Source organism: Pyrus communis, chromosome 8, assembly GCF_041283825.1.
Source record: "Pyrus communis isolate YQ-2024b chromosome 8, ASM4128382v1, whole genome shotgun sequence".
Lineage (NCBI taxonomy): Eukaryota > Viridiplantae > Streptophyta > Magnoliopsida > Rosales > Rosaceae > Pyrus > Pyrus communis.
This window is the reverse complement of record NC_142572.1, coordinates 16643853-16665052: the sequence shown is the minus strand read 5'-3', so window position 1 is coordinate 16665052 and position 21200 is coordinate 16643853. Positions and strand designations below refer to the sequence as shown.

Below are 21200 nucleotides of genomic sequence, written 5' to 3'. Positions count from 1 at the left end.
TGCATGCTGAGCTACTACTACTAGCTATATATACGGCTTGTATTGTGACTGATTGATGGAATCATCTAAGAAATCTCAGAAGCTTGATTCTCTCAATTCTCTCATACATTCTCTTTAGTTTTCTGCAATTTCTTCCATTGATACGTACTGTGATACATGTTATCAGTATGTGAGAGTTGAGAAATTAATCCAAAATCTCATCATTTCACTCTGCATATTCGATTTAATATCCTCCAAATATATACATAATGTTGCCGATTTAATATCCTCCAAATATATACATAATGATGCCTGAATAGGCTGGCTGCTTCTTGTAATTGTATACTCTAATACTCTTACATACACCATGATGAAGAACTATGTAGGACTGTAATACCGTGTTTTTAAAATGAAAGCTTAATTTTATTGAGTATCCAACAACCAACAAATTAACAAAAGAATGAATATATCGATTACAGAGAGATCTATTACAGTGATATCCCAACAGGGATTTATTCGAACACAAAAAAATATTAAGAGATGGAGTATATGGTTGCCATTTACCCCCATACCCTTGAATTATCCATAATTTATTACACTTTACATTTCCAAACAGTATAATTGAAAGAATAATGACTTGTCATCGTCTTAGGGCAACAATTAATCAGTAAGTACTTTCAACATGCCCGTTGGTTGACCCTGCTTGGCGTCTCCTCTTCTCTTCCGACAGTAGTTTAGCAAAACTGAAAATTATAGTAATTAAGTTACAATTTTTCACTACTCACCAATTACATGTATAAATCTGTTGGTTTAATGATAAATATTTTACCTTATGAGAGCCTCTGCATTTGTCTCATGCTTAGTAGCCTCAAACCTGCCACTGTCCAAATTAACCCGAGAAACTGGTTTTTTCAATAGCCCTTCTCCAACTTTCACAAGATTGGTCAAATTCTTCTTCGTGGCTATATCCACAGAAGCTATTGTCCCCCGAAGGGTATCATCCTACGTTTAGTATCATAAATGATGTCAGTTTTTTGTGTCTAAACAACATTATTCTAAAAAAGTTATAGTGATGAATCTATGGATAAAATGCATTTCAGATGACGAGTTCAGTACCTGAATTCTAAGATAATTTTCTTCAGAATGAAGGGCTTGGAAAATTGCAGAAAGGTGAAGATCAACCATATCGTTGCTTGCTTGACTGAAAACATTAATGATGGGGGTGGAGCCACCGCTGGTTAACCAATTCAACAAGCCCCATTTCGCTGCAAAGCGTGCATGGTATTTCATTTCAGCTTTTGATGAACCAGTTCCTAATGATATCACTAGAAATCTCCCATAGTCCATAGGTTTCACAGGAAAGACGTCTGGATTCACCTTCCTTATTTCGTTTGTAACTTCACAAACAGCAAGTAAAGTCTGCAAGGACAAAAGTGTTTTAAGTGTTTAAGTTAATTTTTTATAATCCCGAAGTTTACTTTTAAAATCAATGGTATAAATTAACAATCTGGTAATATAACTCTTCCTATCACATATACCGGATTATTTGCAGCCACGCCGCCATCTATAAGGTTGAATTCCCTAGTTCTGCCTGCAGCGTTCTTGGTTTCAAAATAATGAGCTGGAAGATAAGTTGGTGCTGCTGAGGTTCCAATGCATATGTCAGAGAGTAAGGCATCGTATGATGGCTTCTTTTTCACCTGCCAACAAAAATAAGCACATCATATTATATTACAACATATATGAGTAATTTGCTTAAATCATTTTTAGACATGAACAAACTTTACAATACTTTGACGTATAGAATACTCTGGAATATATTAAAATTTTTCGAATTAGTTAATATATCAGAAAGACGGTGAATTACGTTAAAGTTGCAGAAGATAGCTGGCTGGAGATTCTTGATGTCAAATGTGGGAATTACAACATTAGTCAATGTGTCGTGTAGTTTTTTGTTGCCCAGCCTTTCCCTAATCAAGCGATGCAAATACTTGCCATTGTATTTTGGTCCTGCTAGAGCTTTGATGATCTTTGTCGTATTAGGAAAAATTGGCCAACTGTCGTTTAAACCATTAGAGCAAAAATTATTATGAATATCCAAAATATAAAAAAATTAATTAAGTGGACATAATTAACATGTAATTAATTAAGCAAGCATTACGTGTTTTGGGGGAAGATTTTAGGGCATTGATTAATATAGAAGTCTATAATATCTTTGGCAGCGAACAGTGGCCGGTTATTCTCGTTTGGGGCTGCAAGCATAGCAGTCACAAGACCACCTGTGCTTGTTCCTGCAATCACATCAAAATAGTCGGCGATCCTTGCATCTTCACCATCCAGTTTCTGCAATACCACCAATGACATTAATCTTATCAGTACTTAATTGGGAAAATAAATCACTTAAAGTACTATTAAAACACAGATGGTAAAGTACTTATATATATTGACAGAAAGTCTTATATACCTGAAGTTCAGATTCGAGGAAAGCAAGAATGGTTGCCGGAATGAGGCCTCTTATTCCGCCGCCATCGATACTGAGAACTGTGACTATCTTTCCAAAGACTGTGGGGGGCTCTACTCTACCGCTTCTTTCCATCAGATCAGTTAGAGAGAGAGAGAGATTTCTGAGTTATGCTTTGGGAGAAGTAGTCCTGGTATTTATAACACCAGCTTTCGTGCATGCGTGTTTCTGAGCCGGTCCTTCAGAAATGAGGCGAATTAAAATTATTGCTGTATTTAATTGACTATTTTTACTGTAGAAGTCTGACTGATGATTAAATTATAGTCTTAACAGTATCCAAACGTAACGCAACAATCCGGCAAGCTCCCCGTATACGATTAGAGAGATAACAGACTCCACAAGAACTGTAGAGGAATTTCCACACAAAACTTCTCATCTCTTAAGTTATTGTAATAATTTTGAACTCTTTTTTTTCTTTTTAACAATAAAAATTTTTTAAAAATAAATAAATAACCTGATGCGCCTGCTATGAGGTGTAAATATAGTTCCTTGAGAAACTTTGCTTATTTTTTCAAATATTTAACTGATCATGGATGTATATGTGGCTGCGACAAGATTTTGACTCGACCGCTGCCAAGGTCTATTAATTATCATTAGGTTTATGGTGTGCGCGTTAAACAATCTTGTTCGTTTTTCAACTCGTTATGCTAATCATAGATTTTTAGTTGATAAAGTTTTATTTTGACTGATGCAAAGGTCTTTTCATTTGCGTGCTTAATCATGCCTTTCGGATTATGGTCCATATTTTGATCTTTATCTCTATCTGTTGGGTGATACAACATTGCAGAATTCTTCAAGTTTTGACAGAATTTTATGAGCTTTTCTCATAATTATATATTGGATTTATTCAATGTCATGCTGCCGTACTTTATTAATTCAGTTCAAAAAACAGAAAAAGCGATTGAATTTATTCGATGTCAACCAATTGGTCTTATATATGGCAGTAGCCAATTCAACAATATGAGGTTGACAGATAGGATAATATGTAACTTTATCCAATCGTACTTCAAATTCTTCTTTTTAAAAAGTGAGATGAATAGTAATCTCTTAGTTTGCAAATAATTAGACTCTTAAAACGTGCCTTGAAAAAACAAACCAAAACAGCCAGATGTTGGATTAAATCAAATTGTTGAAATAATCCAAACCCCAAGGAATAATCAACCTTTCAATTCGGGGTTTGGAATAAAAGAAACGAACGAATTAATCTGTCGCAGTTGAAGGATAGTTTCATCCTTATTTAATTGTTTGGGTTTGAGTATTCAAAAAGACAGGTCTAAACTTAGTTTTGGTCTAAATCAAATAGCGTGGACATGAAGGTGCTTCTTAGGGTGGGGACAAATTCTTTCTTCCACACGAGACAAAATTCGAGTTGCATTATTTGTCTAATAAGAATGCATTTGTTATACAGGATAATTTCAGACCGGATTAACTTAAAAAATTAAGTTGAACTGATTTAGACTAGATTAAATTAGATTGATATAGTAAAGCGTTTGATATAGTATCAAACTAAAAAGCAGGGTAATAAAAATCAACGAAAAGAGGACCCAATTTGAACAATCACAAAAAATTAATTCCATACAATATCATAAATTATCCAACCCACAGTGAAATCCTAAATTGCAAAATACCAGAAGGGGAAACACTAAGTAGAATATATCAATGAAACTCAAAATCAGATTTTACTCGGATGCAAATTAGCCGTACCTAGTGCTTGGTTAGGCGCCTTCTCATTAGAAATGGACAATGGTTATGACGCGCAGGTAATCACGGTTATTTACCCATAACTGTTTATACTTATGCTCGCATAATCGTTTACTCGTTGGGTAATTGTCTAAACGGTTATACTGATACCGTATACCTGTTTATAAATGGTTAACCATATCCATAACCGCGTATCTATTTAACCCTAACCGTATATATGTTTACCCATTTTTTTTAACCCATTTACCCCTTTTTCTCTATTTACATGTTTTTTTTAACCGTAACCATATAAAACTCCAATAATTGAAATAATAATTCACGAATTGTTGCAGTCATATTAGATTAGGAATGTGATAGTGTAAATCATAGTAGATATTAGAATGTATCTTATATTCCTATTAGGAGTAGATTACCTATTAAATGTTGTAATCCTAAAGGACTATAAATAAAGGCATAATGGGTGGAATAGAATACACCCACAATTACACATCTCTCTTTTCTCTCTACTATTGCCGCACCTTTCTCTCTCTCTATGGCCTCCATAATTGTTCAGTAAATTATGCCTCCAACACGTTATCAACACGTTCTTAACACTGCGTTAACAAGAGAGTTTTATCTTCCATCAGGGGAGTATTACGTTTTAATTATGCTTTTTATGATTAATTAATTGTTTTATTGAATTAATATACATGCTATTGGTTCAATTTAGTTTTTCTTTGTTGAACGTGATACAACGCATTGGAGATGCAATTCTGGCTTTCTAAGAAGGATCTTCTACAAATTCAAAGGCTTTTGTTGTTTTCTGCCAATCAGGTACGCTTAAAATAAAGTAGGATATTTGAAACGACTATGAAGCATGAAAACATTCCCCATGATGCATGAACACTTTATATTTTCCTTCTGATATAAATATATATATATATATATATATATATTGTATATGTTCATATATTTGTCAATATATATTTGTTTCATGCATTACGCATATGTGCTATGTGGAATTTATGAGTCAAATTATATAAAATAAATTAAAAGCAATTCTAGGGTTTCTTGAACCCTAACAAAATCGAAAGAAAAAAAAAAGGAAACAAAAAGGGGAAATTGGGCTCTGTTTCACACACCAGCCCGCAGCAAGCTTTGCTTGCTGGGCCCTGTTGTCGCCCCAGGCCTGCGGCCTGCCCACTCCGACGCCAGCCCAGATGCTTGGGCTTTATTCCCCACTGCTTGATATGACGCCAGCCATTTGGCTGGGCTCCCTGTGCCATAACCAGGCCAGCTCCGTGCTGGGCCCACGTCCCATGCACCTGTTGAAGCCCAAACCAGCATCTTGGGCTACTGTCTTTGTTTCCCACCCAGGCCCGTGGCCTGCAGCCCACTCCTAAGGCCATTTAGGGCCCTGCCTTTCACTCAAGGCACCCAACTCAAACCCAATTATTTTTGGGGTAATATTTTTCGACCCGATAATATTATTCTAATATTATTTAGCTTCTACAATTTACCCTATATGACTCGATTTATTGAATTAATTAAAAGTGACCTACAGTCCATTAATCTGATAATGAATCCAAAATTATTGACATGAAGATCACTTTTGGACATTAACGATTCAATAATTTATTTTTATACTTTGAACCGTCATATACTTTCGTAATAACGAAGCTCTCACACTTGAGTTCTCGAAGAAACTCAAATCCACTATACTTAAATCAGCATATTGCATTCTGTGTTTCTTACAGGAACCTCTCATTATGAACTAATTGTTCATAAAACTAAATTGAACCTATAGTTTCAAATTTAGTGCCTTTGAAACCCGAAGTTTTCATAAAACAATACACCCATGAAAACCCGACGTTTTTCATGAAAACGATGTTCTTGGATTCAAGTTTGGTGTATGTTTTACTTATGGATAATCTTATTGATATTGTCCTCGAATATGAGTTAATTGAATCATGTTTCTTAATACATGTGACCGATTCAATTAAACACATGATTAGGTAAGAATGTGGGAAAGTTAGTTGTCTGGATAAATGCGTACTACGCACACTAACTTTACACCTAAATCACATATCTAACAACGACTTCAGGTCTATCCAACCTGATTAAGAGCATTTGGCACGCTCCTCGTTGTATGGTACTGAATTACCATTTAAGGGACCTTGAATTCTCCCAGACGTTGAGTTTGTAAGGATATTCAGGATGACAATGATCATAAATGAAACTACTGAAGAAAATAGAGTGAAATATTTTTGCATCACCTCCAAAAATAAGCCTGAAGCTTTGATTTGGGGCTAATGGGTTTTCTCCCAACTGGGAATACACCACATGTGGCTGCCCTGGAGTTTGGTGATTGAGCAGTTTACTTGTTTTGGCACGACCTTTTGGGACACTTAGGTCGAACAATGATGCTACAATGCATCTCCTTATCTGAAGTAAGGATATTGTGCCTACAAAACACTTTTCCAAGCATGCTCATTAGGGAAATTAATTTTCTATATCATCCCTCGCAAAGATACGAAACGACTCTCTTTTCATAGTGGATTCAAGGGAATATATATGGACTAATCCAACCAAAACGTGGACCATATAAATACTTATGGTTTTGGTTGATGAATCGACAAACTGGTCACATGTTTGTCCACACACATTGTTGTTAAACCTCATGGCTGATTATGGGTTCACCACCCTACTTATCCCTTAAGATCTGGGAGACTGGATAATGCTGGAGAGTTTATATTGAAGGTTTTCGCTAATGTATTGCATGTCGTTTTGGGTTTCTAATTGAACATCGAATTCCCATGTTCACCCCAAATAGTCTCGCCTAGTGATCATAAAGCGCAATTTAAATGATTGCCTGAATTTTGGTGAACATACCAAGTTTTCGGTTTCTGCCTAGGGTTGTGCAATCCTTGTACGCAGTTATGTTGGTCTAACTTGATGCCCATTGCCACCCAACCTATATGACGTTATAGTTGGTTACTGGGTACAAACCTAACGATTTTCGTATTTACGCATTTGGGTGTGCATTCCATGTGCCAAGTTGCGCCGCCACAACATACCACTATGGGTCCTCAAAGAAAGATGTGTATCTTTTGTCGATCATGATTCTCCTTCACACTAGCTCTCTTAGAACCCTTGCATGTGATCTCTTTACCGCTCATTTGCGGGTTGTCACTTTAATAAGACAGTCTTCCTGCCATTAGGGGGAGATAAAACCATCAACGTTACTATAGAACGACACGAATTTCGTGGATGTTACCCACTATGTCTTATCTCGATCCCCGTACCGCACATGTATGATAAGTAAGTGCGATGAATTCTAGATTTTAGAATGTTGCTCCAGACGCATTCCCTGATCTAGTTAAAGTGACGAGATCATATACCAGCTGTAAACATGCCTGCAAGGATAAATGTATTTAACGGACGTCGAGTCAACATCCCTGGAAGGTGTGCCGCCCCTGTTGGATGGTTTAGACGCCCCTGTTGGACGGTCCGGTACATCGACGGATAGCTAATCAATCTGTCTTGGCCTGGAGCACGACATATCACTTAATTCATATGATTCACTTCCCTAGAAGAGGAAGACACAGCACAACAATGAATCTAAACTCGATCACTGTCTCAAATCATTTCCATCTCGTGAGATTAATCCGGATTTCTCTCGATATTTAAAGTTTTTGATCCAGTATACTAGTTTGGATGAGCTAAATAGAATTGAAATGAGATTATCATCAATGATGTTTTCACTTATATGGTAGCTACCGACATAAATGAAAAACGATGATATCGAACCGTGTTCTGGTGATTAAGTGACAACGTAAAACTAATTGGACAACTAAAGTTACAATCCAGGTCAAATTCCTTACCAGAGTGTGTTTTGGACCTGTCGTTCCTACACTACCCAAGGTAACCCTATTGTGTTACAAGTGGGAAAGGAAGTGTTATGAGATGAATGAAATAGTTCTATATGATGCACGTCTTACGGCGCAAGGTTTCTCTCAAACGTTTTATGATTAATAACAGCATTATGAAATGTGGTTAGTGTTTTCTCCATGGAGATATAGATAGGAGATTGACATGTGAGTTCCCGAAGAATTACATGGACTGGTTCAAATAGTTCCAAAACCACGGAACACCTTCTTAAACTTGTTTTGAGGCGTTCACTTATGGATTGAAAAATCTGACAGAAGTGGTATACCCGTGTACGTGATTATTTGATCAATCAAGGATGAATTATGCCTTTGCGTGTTAAACTATGAAGTCTTATTCCAAATTGCTAGAGTTACAGTTTATGTCGTTGACACGAATCTCACTAAAACTCCGGAAGAGTTTGAGAAAACTGCCTTGCACCTGAAGATGGAATTTGAGATGAAGGATCTTGGGAAAACTCGTCTATGCTTTGACCTGAAGTTCAAGCATTATTCTGACAGTATTTTGGTCTATTAGTCGAACTACACCCCGAATGTGTTACTTTTGAGTATACATTTGATCGTCTATACATTATATGCACATAAGACTCTGAAGAGGTTATGGAATCCGAAATTCCATATCTAAAGTTCAACTTTGCGCTTCGTTGTACTTAGCTTATTGTATTTAGACAAGACATCTCATTCGCTATTGATCTATTGGTAAAGATGCAGTAACGCGCCTGCACGCATCCACTGGATTGGTATTAAAAACATATCCTGAAGGTATTACATGGGCAAATCCCAACATATCACAGTGGATCCAACCCCCTTGATCCTCAGAATGATGTTTGCCTTGTTTGTTATGTTGACACTAGTTACTTATCAAACCCGCACAAGGCAAAATCCCCAAATGGTTATATCTTTACCGTTAGGGATATCACAATATCTTGAAGGTCCACGATATGACCTTAGTTGCGAAATCTTCAAATCGTTCCAAGACTCACCTCACTTCACTACGCCACAAGTGAGACATGGTTAGGAGTTCTTGTGGAGAATTTCGAAGTACTTGATGTGTTTTCATCCATTGTTGAGTCTCGACGACGATCCATGAAGATTATGTCGCATGTATCAACCCGACCAAACCATGATACATTAACGAAGTCAACGCCAAGACATATTGCATCTACATCTACATTAGCAAAGCATCAGGAGATTAAAGTCATGCAAGCCGATCCCAGACAACCTTGCCGACCTTTACACGACGTCACTGCTGAAGTCAACCTTCCAGAAGCTTGTCCAAGGAATTGGTATGCCTAATTACTCATATGCAATGCTTGTAGTTCTCATTTGGAAGTTACGTCAAACTCAGGGGAAGTATCCAGAAGTATACTTACTTGATCTTAATGTACTCTTTTCCCCTATGATTAGGAACATTTTTCCCACTAGGGTTTAACGAGGCACCCATCCTAGGCTGATCATACCCTTGTGAGCTCTTCTACTTGCGTCCAAAAGACGTATAATTTTGACTTAATGCAACTTCTCACTTTTCTTCTTAGACTATGGGTTTTCTCCACCTTGGGTTTTACCATAGCGAGGATTTGTAAGTTTTACTTTTTATGTATTCTTCCTTTGATTTGAGACTCGTATTCGCCCATTGTGCCGACGACTTCATCAACTGTACTTACTTCATCACTGAAGACCTGATGCACCATTTACTTGAGTATTTACACACTCAAGGGGGAGTGTTGCAGTCTTATTAGATTAGGAATGTGATTGTGTAAATCCTAGTAGATATGGGAATATATCTTATATTCCTATTAGAAGTAGATTACCTATTAAATGTTGTAATCTTAAAGGGTAAGGAATTAGCCTTCCTTACTACTATAAATAAAGGCATAATGGGTGGAATAGAATACATCCACAATTACACATCTCTCGCTTCTCTCTACTATTGCCGCACCTTTCTCTCTCTCTCTATGGCCTCCATAATTGTTCAGTAAATTATGCTTACAACACGAACAATATTTTTAACTATTATCAATCAAGGTAATATGATATATTTGCTAAGAATTGATTTGTTACTAACAAAATACCTCTCATTACTTGAGCAAGCATATTGGAAATAAAATTCATGTATTTTAGACATATTTTTTTTCTATACCCAAGCAAGTCTTCAATTATAACATCTATACGATTACAAAGTAAAGCTTCTAAAACTCAAGGTAGTCATTATCTTAGGTTGAGGATATTATAATCAATATGCACCAGAACTGGATGTTTTAAGCACTAGCACTGGAATCAATAAGCATTAGCACTAGATGTTATAATTGAAATGGATGTTATAATCAACATGCAATTTTTATGGAAAGTGAATGTTGTGATTTAGCTTAGCATAGGTTTTTTGTTTTTTGTTTTTTTTTAAATTTTATGTATATATTAAAATAAACGGTAAATGAGTACCCATTTATAACTGTAGTTAATACCCATAACCGTTCATATAAATTTCACGGATAAACGGTTACTCATAATTGTAACCGTGAAATTTAAATGGACAGGTAACTACGGTTACCCATAACCGATGGGTATTTGCCCATTCCTATTCCTAATGTCCCTGGTCTTCTTAGGGAGTCACCTCCTGATGACCCTAGTCTTCTTAGTGAGTCACCTTATGCCTTTGACACATCATTGTCAACGCAACATCTCAATGAAAAGCCTCACCAAGCTGACCCAAAGAGATAAGAAGAAATTAGATCAACCCAAAGAGATTTCAGAAGAAATTAGACCGACCCAGAAAGATTTTAGAAGAAATTAAATTGACCCAAAGAAGTTTTAGAAGAAATTAAACAAGGAAGAAGAGAATTCAGCATATTGTACCAGTTGCTGAATTGGGTTGTAGCGGTGCATTGGCGAAGCAAAGTAGCGCAGGTTGCCAAAACAGACGAAGCAATCGGTATGAGGACGATGGAAGCAAAGCAGGTGTTAGGAGACATGATTAGCAATCTTCTCCTTTCGGAGGGGTCTCGCTAAGAACATCTAGCGAAGGATTTACTTGGAATGAGTCACACTTAGCCTCATTAAAGTTAGTCTCCTTTTGCACCAAACACGGACTAATAAGTCAGTCTACTCTAGTGAAACTTAAGGATGCCAAACAAACGTGCCCTAAGTGTTTGCCATGTATTATCTGTTGGTTATTTGTTATATTTTCTTAAAGATTCAAAACTCTATTTGTTATTTTAAATAATAAATATGAAGAGTCATATATATCTTTTACCAAGGGTTATATAGAGTTTTATAAATAGGAAACTCCTCAAACATTAATAGAATGATTAAAATGTCTTCCTTCTCTCCCTACAACAGTACTCATTTATGATCCTTATTATCTTCCTACTCATCTTGATTATCAATGGGCAATTGATCACTACTTGGCACCCTGTCTACCGTAATTGTGCTTATGGATTAGACACTCTGTGAGATTCAAGGGTTGTATCTTGGAGTTGTAGATAGCCGTTATAACCGGCATGTAGGGAGGCATCTACGGCTTTAGGACAGTGACAACACACCTCTCTTGATATCACAGGCCAGATCATTCTTTACTTTTTCCTTTTTACTGCTTTATTTATTGATATATGTGTTTGATGCATTTGAGTATTATCTAATTGATTGAATTTACATGTGTATTATGATCATAATCATTTATATTATCCTACAACTAAAGTCGTAAATAGCATCTCTACTATCGTGGAAATCCCTATGAATTTATGTGTTGTTATTTTGGTTGTGTGATCAATTATCACAATTTATTAATTTCGTAATTTAACAAAAAGGTGTTTGCATGTATATGCATCGATTATCCATGATACGTATCTCTTTATAGGACTACAGTATACATAGAAATATTTTAAATTAGGGTTCTGACAGGTTGAATATAAGTTCAATATTCTTTGTGCTTTCTTGCTTGTGTAATTGTTTTCTTGGTACCTTCGATGACTTAGCATTGTGGTATAAAAGATTGAGATTAGGAGTTTGCATCTAGAATTATTTGAAGAAAAAAAAACCTTCTAAACTGGTCACTTTTCTTGCCTGGTAAATATTCGTACAGGCATCAAATGCCAACAAGAATTATGTAGTCTTGCAGATCCTTCCTAGTACCATAAAATCCATATATTATTTGCTAAATTTCGTTGTGAGTTGATTGAGTTATGATCATTTTAAGCAATGACTTAGAATATGGAAATTCTGGACGAAAGCATGTTAATTTGGGTTTCAGATTCTATGTCGTCAAAAGGGAAAAGTAATGCTCTATGTAGTTACATATATATATATATATATCATACTAAGAAATAAGTGAAATTGGTTTTCTGGAACCAGTCATTGGAACAATTAATTTTATATATGATTATACCTACATGCTTCTTGTTCTTGAAACTGCATAACTGTTTGGTAATAATTAATTTGACCGAAAGGGGCTGGTATTATAGTTTGATTGCATCTTTACATGGTACACAACTTGGAAATGCAGTTAGATCGCTTCTCTTTGATATTAGACACTTGCCTTTGATCATGTTTTTCGCAAACTTGCATGGTTGCAGTTAAAAAATAAGACACAATCTGTCAAAAATCGTATAAAAAAACATACAGTATGACTTAAACGCTATAAGTAAAAGTTGGTTTAATTGGGTGGTAAACTAAATCATAGAATATGAATTTATTGAGTTTTCATGGCTCTTTGATTTTCGTATGTTAGACACCTTGTTATGTCTAAAAATTCATTCATTGTGTATTATATCGTCATCCTCATATATATACCTGCAAAAAAAGATTTGCAGTATGTACTTTGAAAAGTTTTACTTGCACTATTAACTTCTAATGTTACTAATATTGTCAATCACTATATATATGAGTGATTATATATTGACTACAGAAAAGTGTAATTTAAGATGGACTGCTGACTTTGTATGCCTCAGTTCTTTCAATGCATTTGATGATAAAATAATTTAATAAAATCAAAAGTGTAAATATAAGTCGGTGCCGTGTCACTATGGGATTTGGTCAAAACAGTATATTTGTTGATCTTCTTGGTTTATACTTTTGTACAAAAAAAAAAAAAAAAAAAAAAAAAAAAAAAAGAAACTTGGGATAGTATATTTGGGTTTTATTTTTCAATCTCTTAACCAGATGTTACAAATTGTGAATTATATGTTGATTGAGTTTTGCTTTGTTGAGTTTTGGTATCACAGTGAGAATAAAGCTACTCTTTGAGAACAAACAAATAATATTAAACTTTTTTTTCAAGGTGCGTGTAATTTACTCTTACTTTTGATATCTTATATATACTGAAATTGATTTGAGATTTTCATGAAATTAATTTTTCTAATGAGCACCATAATGTGGTGGTATGTTTCATTGCTTGTACTCATGTTTATTCTAGTGAAACTATGAATGATTCTGCACCTTAAACAATTTATATGTGAAGTTATGACTAAAATATTTTTAGCTTGCAGTTAGTTATAACGTGCAGGTTTAAAAGCATTGACGAGCAAATATATGACCAATAAACTTATATATACCTTGTGAAGGCAATCATAATAAAATGACTTGTTAGTCATTTGTCTACATGTCTCGTGGAGATTAAATGCAAAATTGTTGAGGGGAATGTGCTTAATCCCGTAAGGGAGTCACCTAAGGAAGAAACCCAACTTCTGTAATTGGAGATCCCATGAAGGAAGTTCAATGTGGTAGAAACAATCCATATTGCGTGACTAATTCTAGCACTCATATTATAATGAAGATATCCATGAGATATTCTTCCTCTCATCCCTATGACATTAGTGCTATTTTATGTGACATTAGGAAGGGTATTAACCCTGAATGAGTTTCGAGGCGGGCAATCTCCCGTAGGGTACATGTCACATGTACTCTTAGAGAACTCATCTAAGTGAGAGTAGTTGTGAGGCCACAACTGTGAGGATTGGGCTGTTCTCTAATAACTCTCATGAGAATCAAGATTAAGTGCATGGCCATAAATAGCGCTAACCCGCGCCAAGTTTTTTATCGATACCATATGTATTACATTTAGTAATCTGGTCAAAAGGAGTCTAGTTCAAGACATAGTTCACTATGATTCCTTCAGATGAAAGTTGTTAACACTAAGTGTAGGTTCAAGTCTAAAAGACACCTACACCCATTGCATGGTATACAAGTTGCCCAAATTTCTTCCATTAGTATCTATATGTTTTTGTCTTATACACTTATATGGAGTTTTGAATCTTGTGGGGCATTGTTGGTTATTTGTTTTATTTTCTTAAAGATTCAAAACTTTATTTGTTATTATTTTAAATAATAAATATGAAAAGTCATATCAATTAGAGAAGTCATGTCTTTTACCAAAGGTTATATAGAGTTTTATAAATGGGAAACTCCTCAAAACGTTAATAGAACAATTAAAATGTCTTCCTTCTCTCCCTACAACAGTACTCATATATAATCCTTATTATCTTCCTACTCATCTTGATTATCAATGGGCAATTGATCACTACTTGGCACCCCGTCTACCGTAATCGTGCTTATGCATTAGACACTCTGTGAGATTCAAGGGTTGTATTTTGGAGTTGTAGATAGTTGTTATAACCGACGCGTAGAAAGGCGTCTACAGCTTTAGAACAATGACAACACGCCTCGCTTAATATCACAAGCCAGATCATTCTTTACTTTTTTCCTTTTTACTGCTTTATTTATTGATAAATGTGTTTGATGCATTTAGATATTATCAAATTGATTGAATTTACATGTGTATTATGATCATAATCATTTATATTAAGGAAAACTAATGAAAAGGGCTTGAAAACTTTGAGTTTTAATGACAAGGACAAAATATAGGGTAAAGTGAATAATACCAGGATTGACTTTTTAGTGTAAAAATGTAGTTTTTTTGTTAAAGTGAATAGTATTGTGGGCTTTTCGTTAAAACTCCCTTTATATTATCCAACATTATCTAATAGATAATTATCTGTCTTAAGGTAGACCTAAGTATTTGTTACATTTTGAATAGACTGATGCACACTACTCATCACACTAATCCTGTTCTCAACTTACACATAAGAATAATACGTGATTGATAGACTAAGTATTCTTTTCGAAATTACCACTTAATTTACTCCATAAGTTGGCCTTTTCAGAGTTAATAGTAAAGTATGAAAGGATAATACGAGATTGATTTTTGGGCCGCCAGAGCCTTTTTAGAGTGAATAGTAAAAGTGATTGCTTGTCATCGCCAACAGGTAGGATAGCTCTAATGTGGGAGGCAAAACTGAAAAAAGCATGAACAGATTTCAAATTTTAATTTACACCAAATTGCCTTCTCAATTTTGAATGATGAAAGGTAATTTATTTTTATACTGATGTGTTTTAATAATTAATTATTTTAAAAGAACTGTTATTAGCATTCAAAAAATCTTATTTATACTCCTCATAAATGTAGTTTTATTTCTAATTATATAAAGTTTAAAATGCAAAATGAAATTTTTGGAATGCCAATAATAATTTTCAATTTTAATTCCGAATACGTTAACACTTTATTAGAGTTCAGGTTTTTTTTTTCATTCGATTCTTGATGGTAAACACTTGGGACAGGCCTATTTATTTGGGCATGTTTACTTACCAAGTTATCGGAATAAGGATACGGAGAATTTGGTATGTTAATCTCATTTCTCATTGAATTTTTTTCACTTTTCAGGTACGAGAATACCCAGATGCATTTATGTTTTCCATTCTTTTGGTTCTAGCAAACATAAGAATATGAATGATATCAATTTCTTACAAATTTATTTTTTGTAAGTAAAACAAGCCTGGTCTAAAACTATATTAATAGAATTCTAGTTGTCAATTAAATTTCTATGAAATTACCATTCTAACTGTAACATCCCACATCGTCCAGGGGAGTGGATCATGTAAGCCTTATATGTATATTCTCATCTCTACCTAGCACGAGGCCTTTTAGGAGCTCACTGGCTTTGGGTTCCATGAGAACTCCGAAGTTAAGCGAGTAGCGCACAAGAGCACTTCCATGATGGGTGACCCACTGGAAAGTTCTCGTGTGAGTTCCCAGAAATAAAACCGTGAGGGTGCGGTAGGGGTTCAAAACGGACAATATCGTGCTACGGTAGAGTCGTGCCCGGGATGTGGTGGGGGTCCGAGTCAGGATGTGACACTAACCTTCTAATTAAAATTGAAAAGAAATTAAAAAAAAATATAAGCAATTTAGTAATTACAAACCACAAATTATTTTTGTATGCAAACCTCATAACCATGTAATAATAACATAATCGCCCACCTCACTTGTCTCTAACCCACCTGCAAATTATGTAGGCTCTTCCTCTCCTCCAAAACCCTAATTGCCCTCTGCCAGACCTACCACCCAAAAACTTCTCCCACATCCTCTGCGTTTTCCCCCATGACCCTTTTATCGCCGCCCCCTGCCTCTTTGACCCATGAACCCTAGACTGGAGCACCTCGCACCATGAATCGGCATCCAGTGTTCTGAAGGTATGAGCCTCATTATTTAGTCTCTACATCTTATGCAAGATTGGAGGAAGAAATTTTTACGCATTAAAAATCTCTTGCAATTCGTTAGATGCGTCATTGAAATACATATGTTAATCATGATTTATCACTCCTCGATTACTTATTTTGTTGCATTCGATTGTTTTTACCCTTTGTTGGGTTTGGTTTCATCCAAGTAGAGTTCCATATTATACAACTTTTGGGAGATGTACTAGGATTTGGATCCTATCCGGATCCAAATTGTGGGGATTCTAGAAATTCTTACATCTTACCCATTCATCGTACATCGTGCAGTCAGAAATTATTTGACTTTTTTTATTTAAAAATTAAACACAAATAATATCTGACGAAAGTTGACCACATGATGTACGATGAACGGCTATGATGTGAGGATCCCTAGGATCCCCACAAAGAGGATCCTTATCCGAAGTACTAAAGTTAGTGATGATTTTAGTGTTGCAAGTAATAATATGACAAACGACTATGATGCGAGGATCCCTATGATCCCCACAAAGAGGATCCTCATCCAATTGAAGTTAGTGATAATTTTAGTGTTGCATGTAATAATATCTTAACAAATTATTATAAAATTTTGAAAGTATTGCCTAACTCATAAGTTTGGTTTTATTTTACTAATGTTAGTAATTATTTTTCATAAGTTCATGTAACTCATACCATAATGGAAAGAAAATTAAATTGCACACGAATAACGCCTGTACCGGTTGCTAGTGTTCATTATGTTTCCTTTCTTAATCCAATGACTACTCATTCTAATTTCTTCTTATTCTAATTAAGCATACAATAAGAGAACTTCCCTCCACAGGTGAGCCACATGCGCATTCCTTGCGCATCGGTTGATTTAAACAAATCACGACCTTCCATTTTTTTTTTTTTTAAATGAAAACGAGTCGCTAAATTTGATTTGTTCAACTGATGTGCATGTGGCTCATGTGCAGTAGCGAAACTCTCCATACAATCTCCAATTCCCCAAATGTTGCTCCGCCTCTGTTACACAACCCGCCGCTACTGCCACCACCTCTTCCCCCACCACCACCGTCATCACAATCCCGCCCGCTTATTTTCCTCTTCCACTTCCAGAAACCCCGACGAGCCCCCCAACAATTTCAAGAATTCTGACCAAGTCCCCCATCCTCCCTCTGTTCTACACCGCCGCTTAAACCCTCTGTATTCTGTCCCTGGCGCTTCCTCTCTCGCTCGCGCCGCCGCTATCGCGCTCTCCGGCACCCTCGCCTCCGCCCTGATCGCCTTGTTCGTCGTCGTTTGGACGGACTGCTACGACAAGTCGTTGAATCCTGTACATAACGGAGTACGACATGCCGTCCTCAAATCCACCAAGTCGTTCAGGAAGCTTCTCCACCACGCTAAACAGACCGGCGTCGGCGCCTCCGTTCTCTGGCACTCTCTCAGCCCCATCTTGTCCTCTGCCAACCACGAGGTCCGCTCCGGCTTCGAGCTCCGGGTCGCTGCATTCCTTGCCGATATTGCCGCCGCCAATGCCAGCCGAAGGGTCGCCCTTGTTGGGGCTGGAGGTGGCGCCGTTGTCGATTGGCTGCTCGAGTCGGTGGCTGTCCCTAGGGATGGGTGTGGGAGCCAGGCCGAGTCGGCTAGAGCTCTCGCCTTCTTGATCTCCGATCCTAATGTGTCCGCCCCCGTGCTTGGCAGGCCCGGCGCCGTTCCCAATCTCTTTAGGTTCATTTTCTCCTGCCAGCCTCATCCGTCTAAGAAGGTAAGCTTTCTCCATTCTTCTCTTGAATTCCGTTGAATTTTTCGAATTAGGAAATGTTTGGACCCAGCAATCCAGGAGTTTCTTATGCCAAGTATTTGGAGGGGCTCTCTGCACGTTCTGCTCCATTGTTCCTCTGCCACTTCTACAATATCTACATTTCGCATATAGCTGGTGGGCAGGTCATTGCAAGGCAGGTACTTTTCGAGTTTTCGGGATTCTTTAATCTTGCCTAAATGATTCTCAGTCTTGAAATTTATGTTAATTGTTCTGAATTCTGAGGCGGTGTTGCTGAAGTTGCGTAAATTCTAGAGTACATCAGCGTATGACATACATTATTGAATTTGCGGGGGGAAATGTGACGGAATTTAGTGTGCGACTCTAAGACTAAGCCGCTTAAAATACAATGCATTGATGTAGAGTAGAAGGTCTCCAACTTTCAGCCCATTTCGTTGAAGCATGAAAGTTTTGATCTTTGTGTGGAAAGATGAGGTTTTTTCTAGTGCTTTTTTACAGTACGGAATCAACTGACTAGTAACTACTTTTGCATTCTGCAAACTGGGATTCGTGAATTTCAGGTATCTGAGAAGTTGCTGGAAGGAAGGGAGTTGGGGTTTTACACATGGGAAGGGGACGTGCAGGAGTTGTTGAAAGGTGTTCGTGAGAAGGTCAACAAGCTTGGAGAGGTTAATGCCTGAGAAACTATTTGTATATGGTCTCATTTGGTTGAGTTTCTAGTTGTGTTTACTTCTTAGTACTTAGAAGTTGGAAATTTTTGTTTTGTGAGTACAGCATTGGACTCGAGATGACAAAAACAAACGCTTAAAAGAAACAACAAAATCATTTCGGTATTTGGGGCAGACAGTTCGTTGGATCATCCTAGAGCCCAAGTAATCTGAATCAAACTGCTCGGGAGATCCCTTATCGTTAAGAATGTCTAAATTTATTTTCTCCTTTCTTTTTTTGAATTTCTCAGATATTAATACCTCTGCTTTCAAACATTGGTTGCTAAATTCATCCGTGCATTTTCTGGTGCATTTGTGTCACAGCAGTGATCGCTAGCAATGGTTTTCTGTTCTGTTATCAGGTAGCATTGGTCTAGGGTGGACTCATTTTTGTGTAGAAGGTGATTTTTCGACAGGCTTAACTCTACGAGCTGGAGATGAACACCATTGCATCACTTATCTAGAGCGTCTTGTATACTTTTCTTCCGTAAGGCTGCGCTGAGCACAAGAAGCAGCTTCTGCGCAAGAATCGTGGATTTTCCTAGTCTTTCAGATTTTGGAAGCCCTTGTAGTAGTATCGTAGTCTTAGGATGATGTACAAGGGGATTGAGAAAGCACCCAAACTGCAACTAGATAGTTTTAAGGGAAGAATATGTTAACAAATGCAAGAATATTGATACTGAATTATTACTGAGTTAACTCAGAGATGGCAATTTTAAACCTCTTTCGATTTGTATGGGTGGATGACTGGGATGACACTTTATGGATTTAAACATAGTATCGATACATATATAAATAAATTTTGTTATATTACAGGTGGAATAATAATGCCACATAAGAATTTGATGATTACACTAGGAAAAAAAATCACTCCACCAAATTATTCCAATTGTATTACTGTATCTATATTATCGATTTTTTTTCATTTGATTTAATTGTTTAGATAAATGCTCTAGTACATGGTCTAATATCTTAGTAGATATGGTGTTGGCCTTTTATATATGCGTTCGGTTTGAAATTTCTTCTTTCTCCTAAATTATTTTAATTGTTTTGAACTCTCTCCATTCCCCTTAATAATAGTAATAGTAAATTAAAAAAACAAAAAGATAAAACCTCTATGGGATGACTCAGTGATTGGAGACGAATTTCAAGTCTGTATTTCACGCAGCACTTCCTGGATTTGATTTTCTGGAACTTCTAGATCACACTATTGTCTGGTGACTAAAGAGATGCTGAAATGATTCTGTAAGTCTTCTCGACTTCCAAAAAAGTGAACTATTATGACAAAACTATCAGCTCCTCTCCCTTAATGAAAAAACAATAAGATATATAAATGCTCTACTATGACAGTGAGTTTAGGAGCACGTGCTGCTTAAGACCAATTCAGATTCCCAATCGGATCAAGTGGGGAAGTCAAACAACGTAATACAAAATATAAATTTGACTAATTAGTTTGATAATCCAACAAAAGATAAGGGGAGATTTATTTTATAATCGGGTGTGTTATTTATACATTTTTTAAATTTTCGGACAATTTTTATTAATTTTTATCTTTTAATTTTCTTTAATTTATCTAATTCGATGACGGAAAATTAAAAGAATATATGAGAAGTACAAAGGAGTTATGGATATCATAACTCTTTTACAATATCTAGCGTTTTTAATTGATAATACATTAGGGATTGATATATGATACGTAACAGTGAAATTGAAAGCCTTCGTAAAAGAAGCGATGCAACGTGGGAGGTCAGCTTATCACAGAATATGAATCCCCTGCTTCTTTGACCTCCTGTCCCCTCTCAACAAAAAACATGCATTATCATATAACATTTGCATTGTAATAACTTAGCAGCAAATGGGTTAAAAAATTCATGAGCCACACATGCCACGATCAACAATGCAACTGGTCGACAAATTTGCGTCCCTAAAGATCGCGAATCGACAATCGAAAGACTCTTGTTAATTTAGAGATAATATTTAAGTGCTGACCATAAGACGTAGTAAACTTTTGGCCTAAACATTAATAATTTGTGGTCAAGTTCTAGTGGCAAGTTGTACATATCGAT

At 36.2% G+C, this 21200-nt stretch overlaps 2 protein-coding genes across 2 annotated transcripts in view; one reads left to right on the top strand and one right to left on the bottom strand.

Moving 5' to 3' along the window:
• Positions 1–19870, top strand: part of LOC137716879 (uncharacterized) — a 47410-nt gene extending 27540 nt beyond the window's left edge. Inside the window, exon 12 of the mRNA XM_068456236.2 lies at positions 19497–19870. The gene's annotated coding sequence lies outside the window, so the exon portion shown is untranslated. The remainder of the gene's footprint in view (positions 1–19496) is intronic.
• LOC137718727 (patatin-like protein 2) lies at positions 427–2595 on the bottom strand. The gene is made up of 7 exons (XM_068458266.2): positions 2444–2595; positions 2141–2322; positions 1847–2036; positions 1518–1679; positions 1096–1398; positions 809–981; positions 427–722 (listed from the first exon to the last, which is right to left on the bottom strand). The coding sequence occupies exons 1-7, from the start codon at positions 2573–2575 to the stop codon at positions 644–646; spliced, it is 1221 nt and encodes a 406-aa protein (XP_068314367.2). The 5' UTR covers positions 2576–2595; the 3' UTR covers positions 427–643.
• Positions 19871–21200: the final 1330 nt, after the last annotated feature.

What these genes read in the sequence shown, in the direction of transcription:
- LOC137718727 (XM_068458266.2), bottom strand. Translation starts at nt 2,575, where the DNA reads ATGGAAAGAAGCGGTAGAGTAGAGCCCCCCACAGTCTTTGGAAAGATA. An exon ending in AAAATCTTCCCCCAAAACAC is followed by an intron (nt 2,037 to 2,140) that starts GTAATGCTTGCT and finishes TTTAAACGACAG; the next exon opens with TTGGCCAATTTTTCCTAATA. An exon ending in AATGCAGAGGCTCTCATAAG is followed by an intron (nt 723 to 808) that starts GTAAAATATTTA and finishes TATAATTTTCAG; the next exon opens with TTTTGCTAAACTACTGTCGG.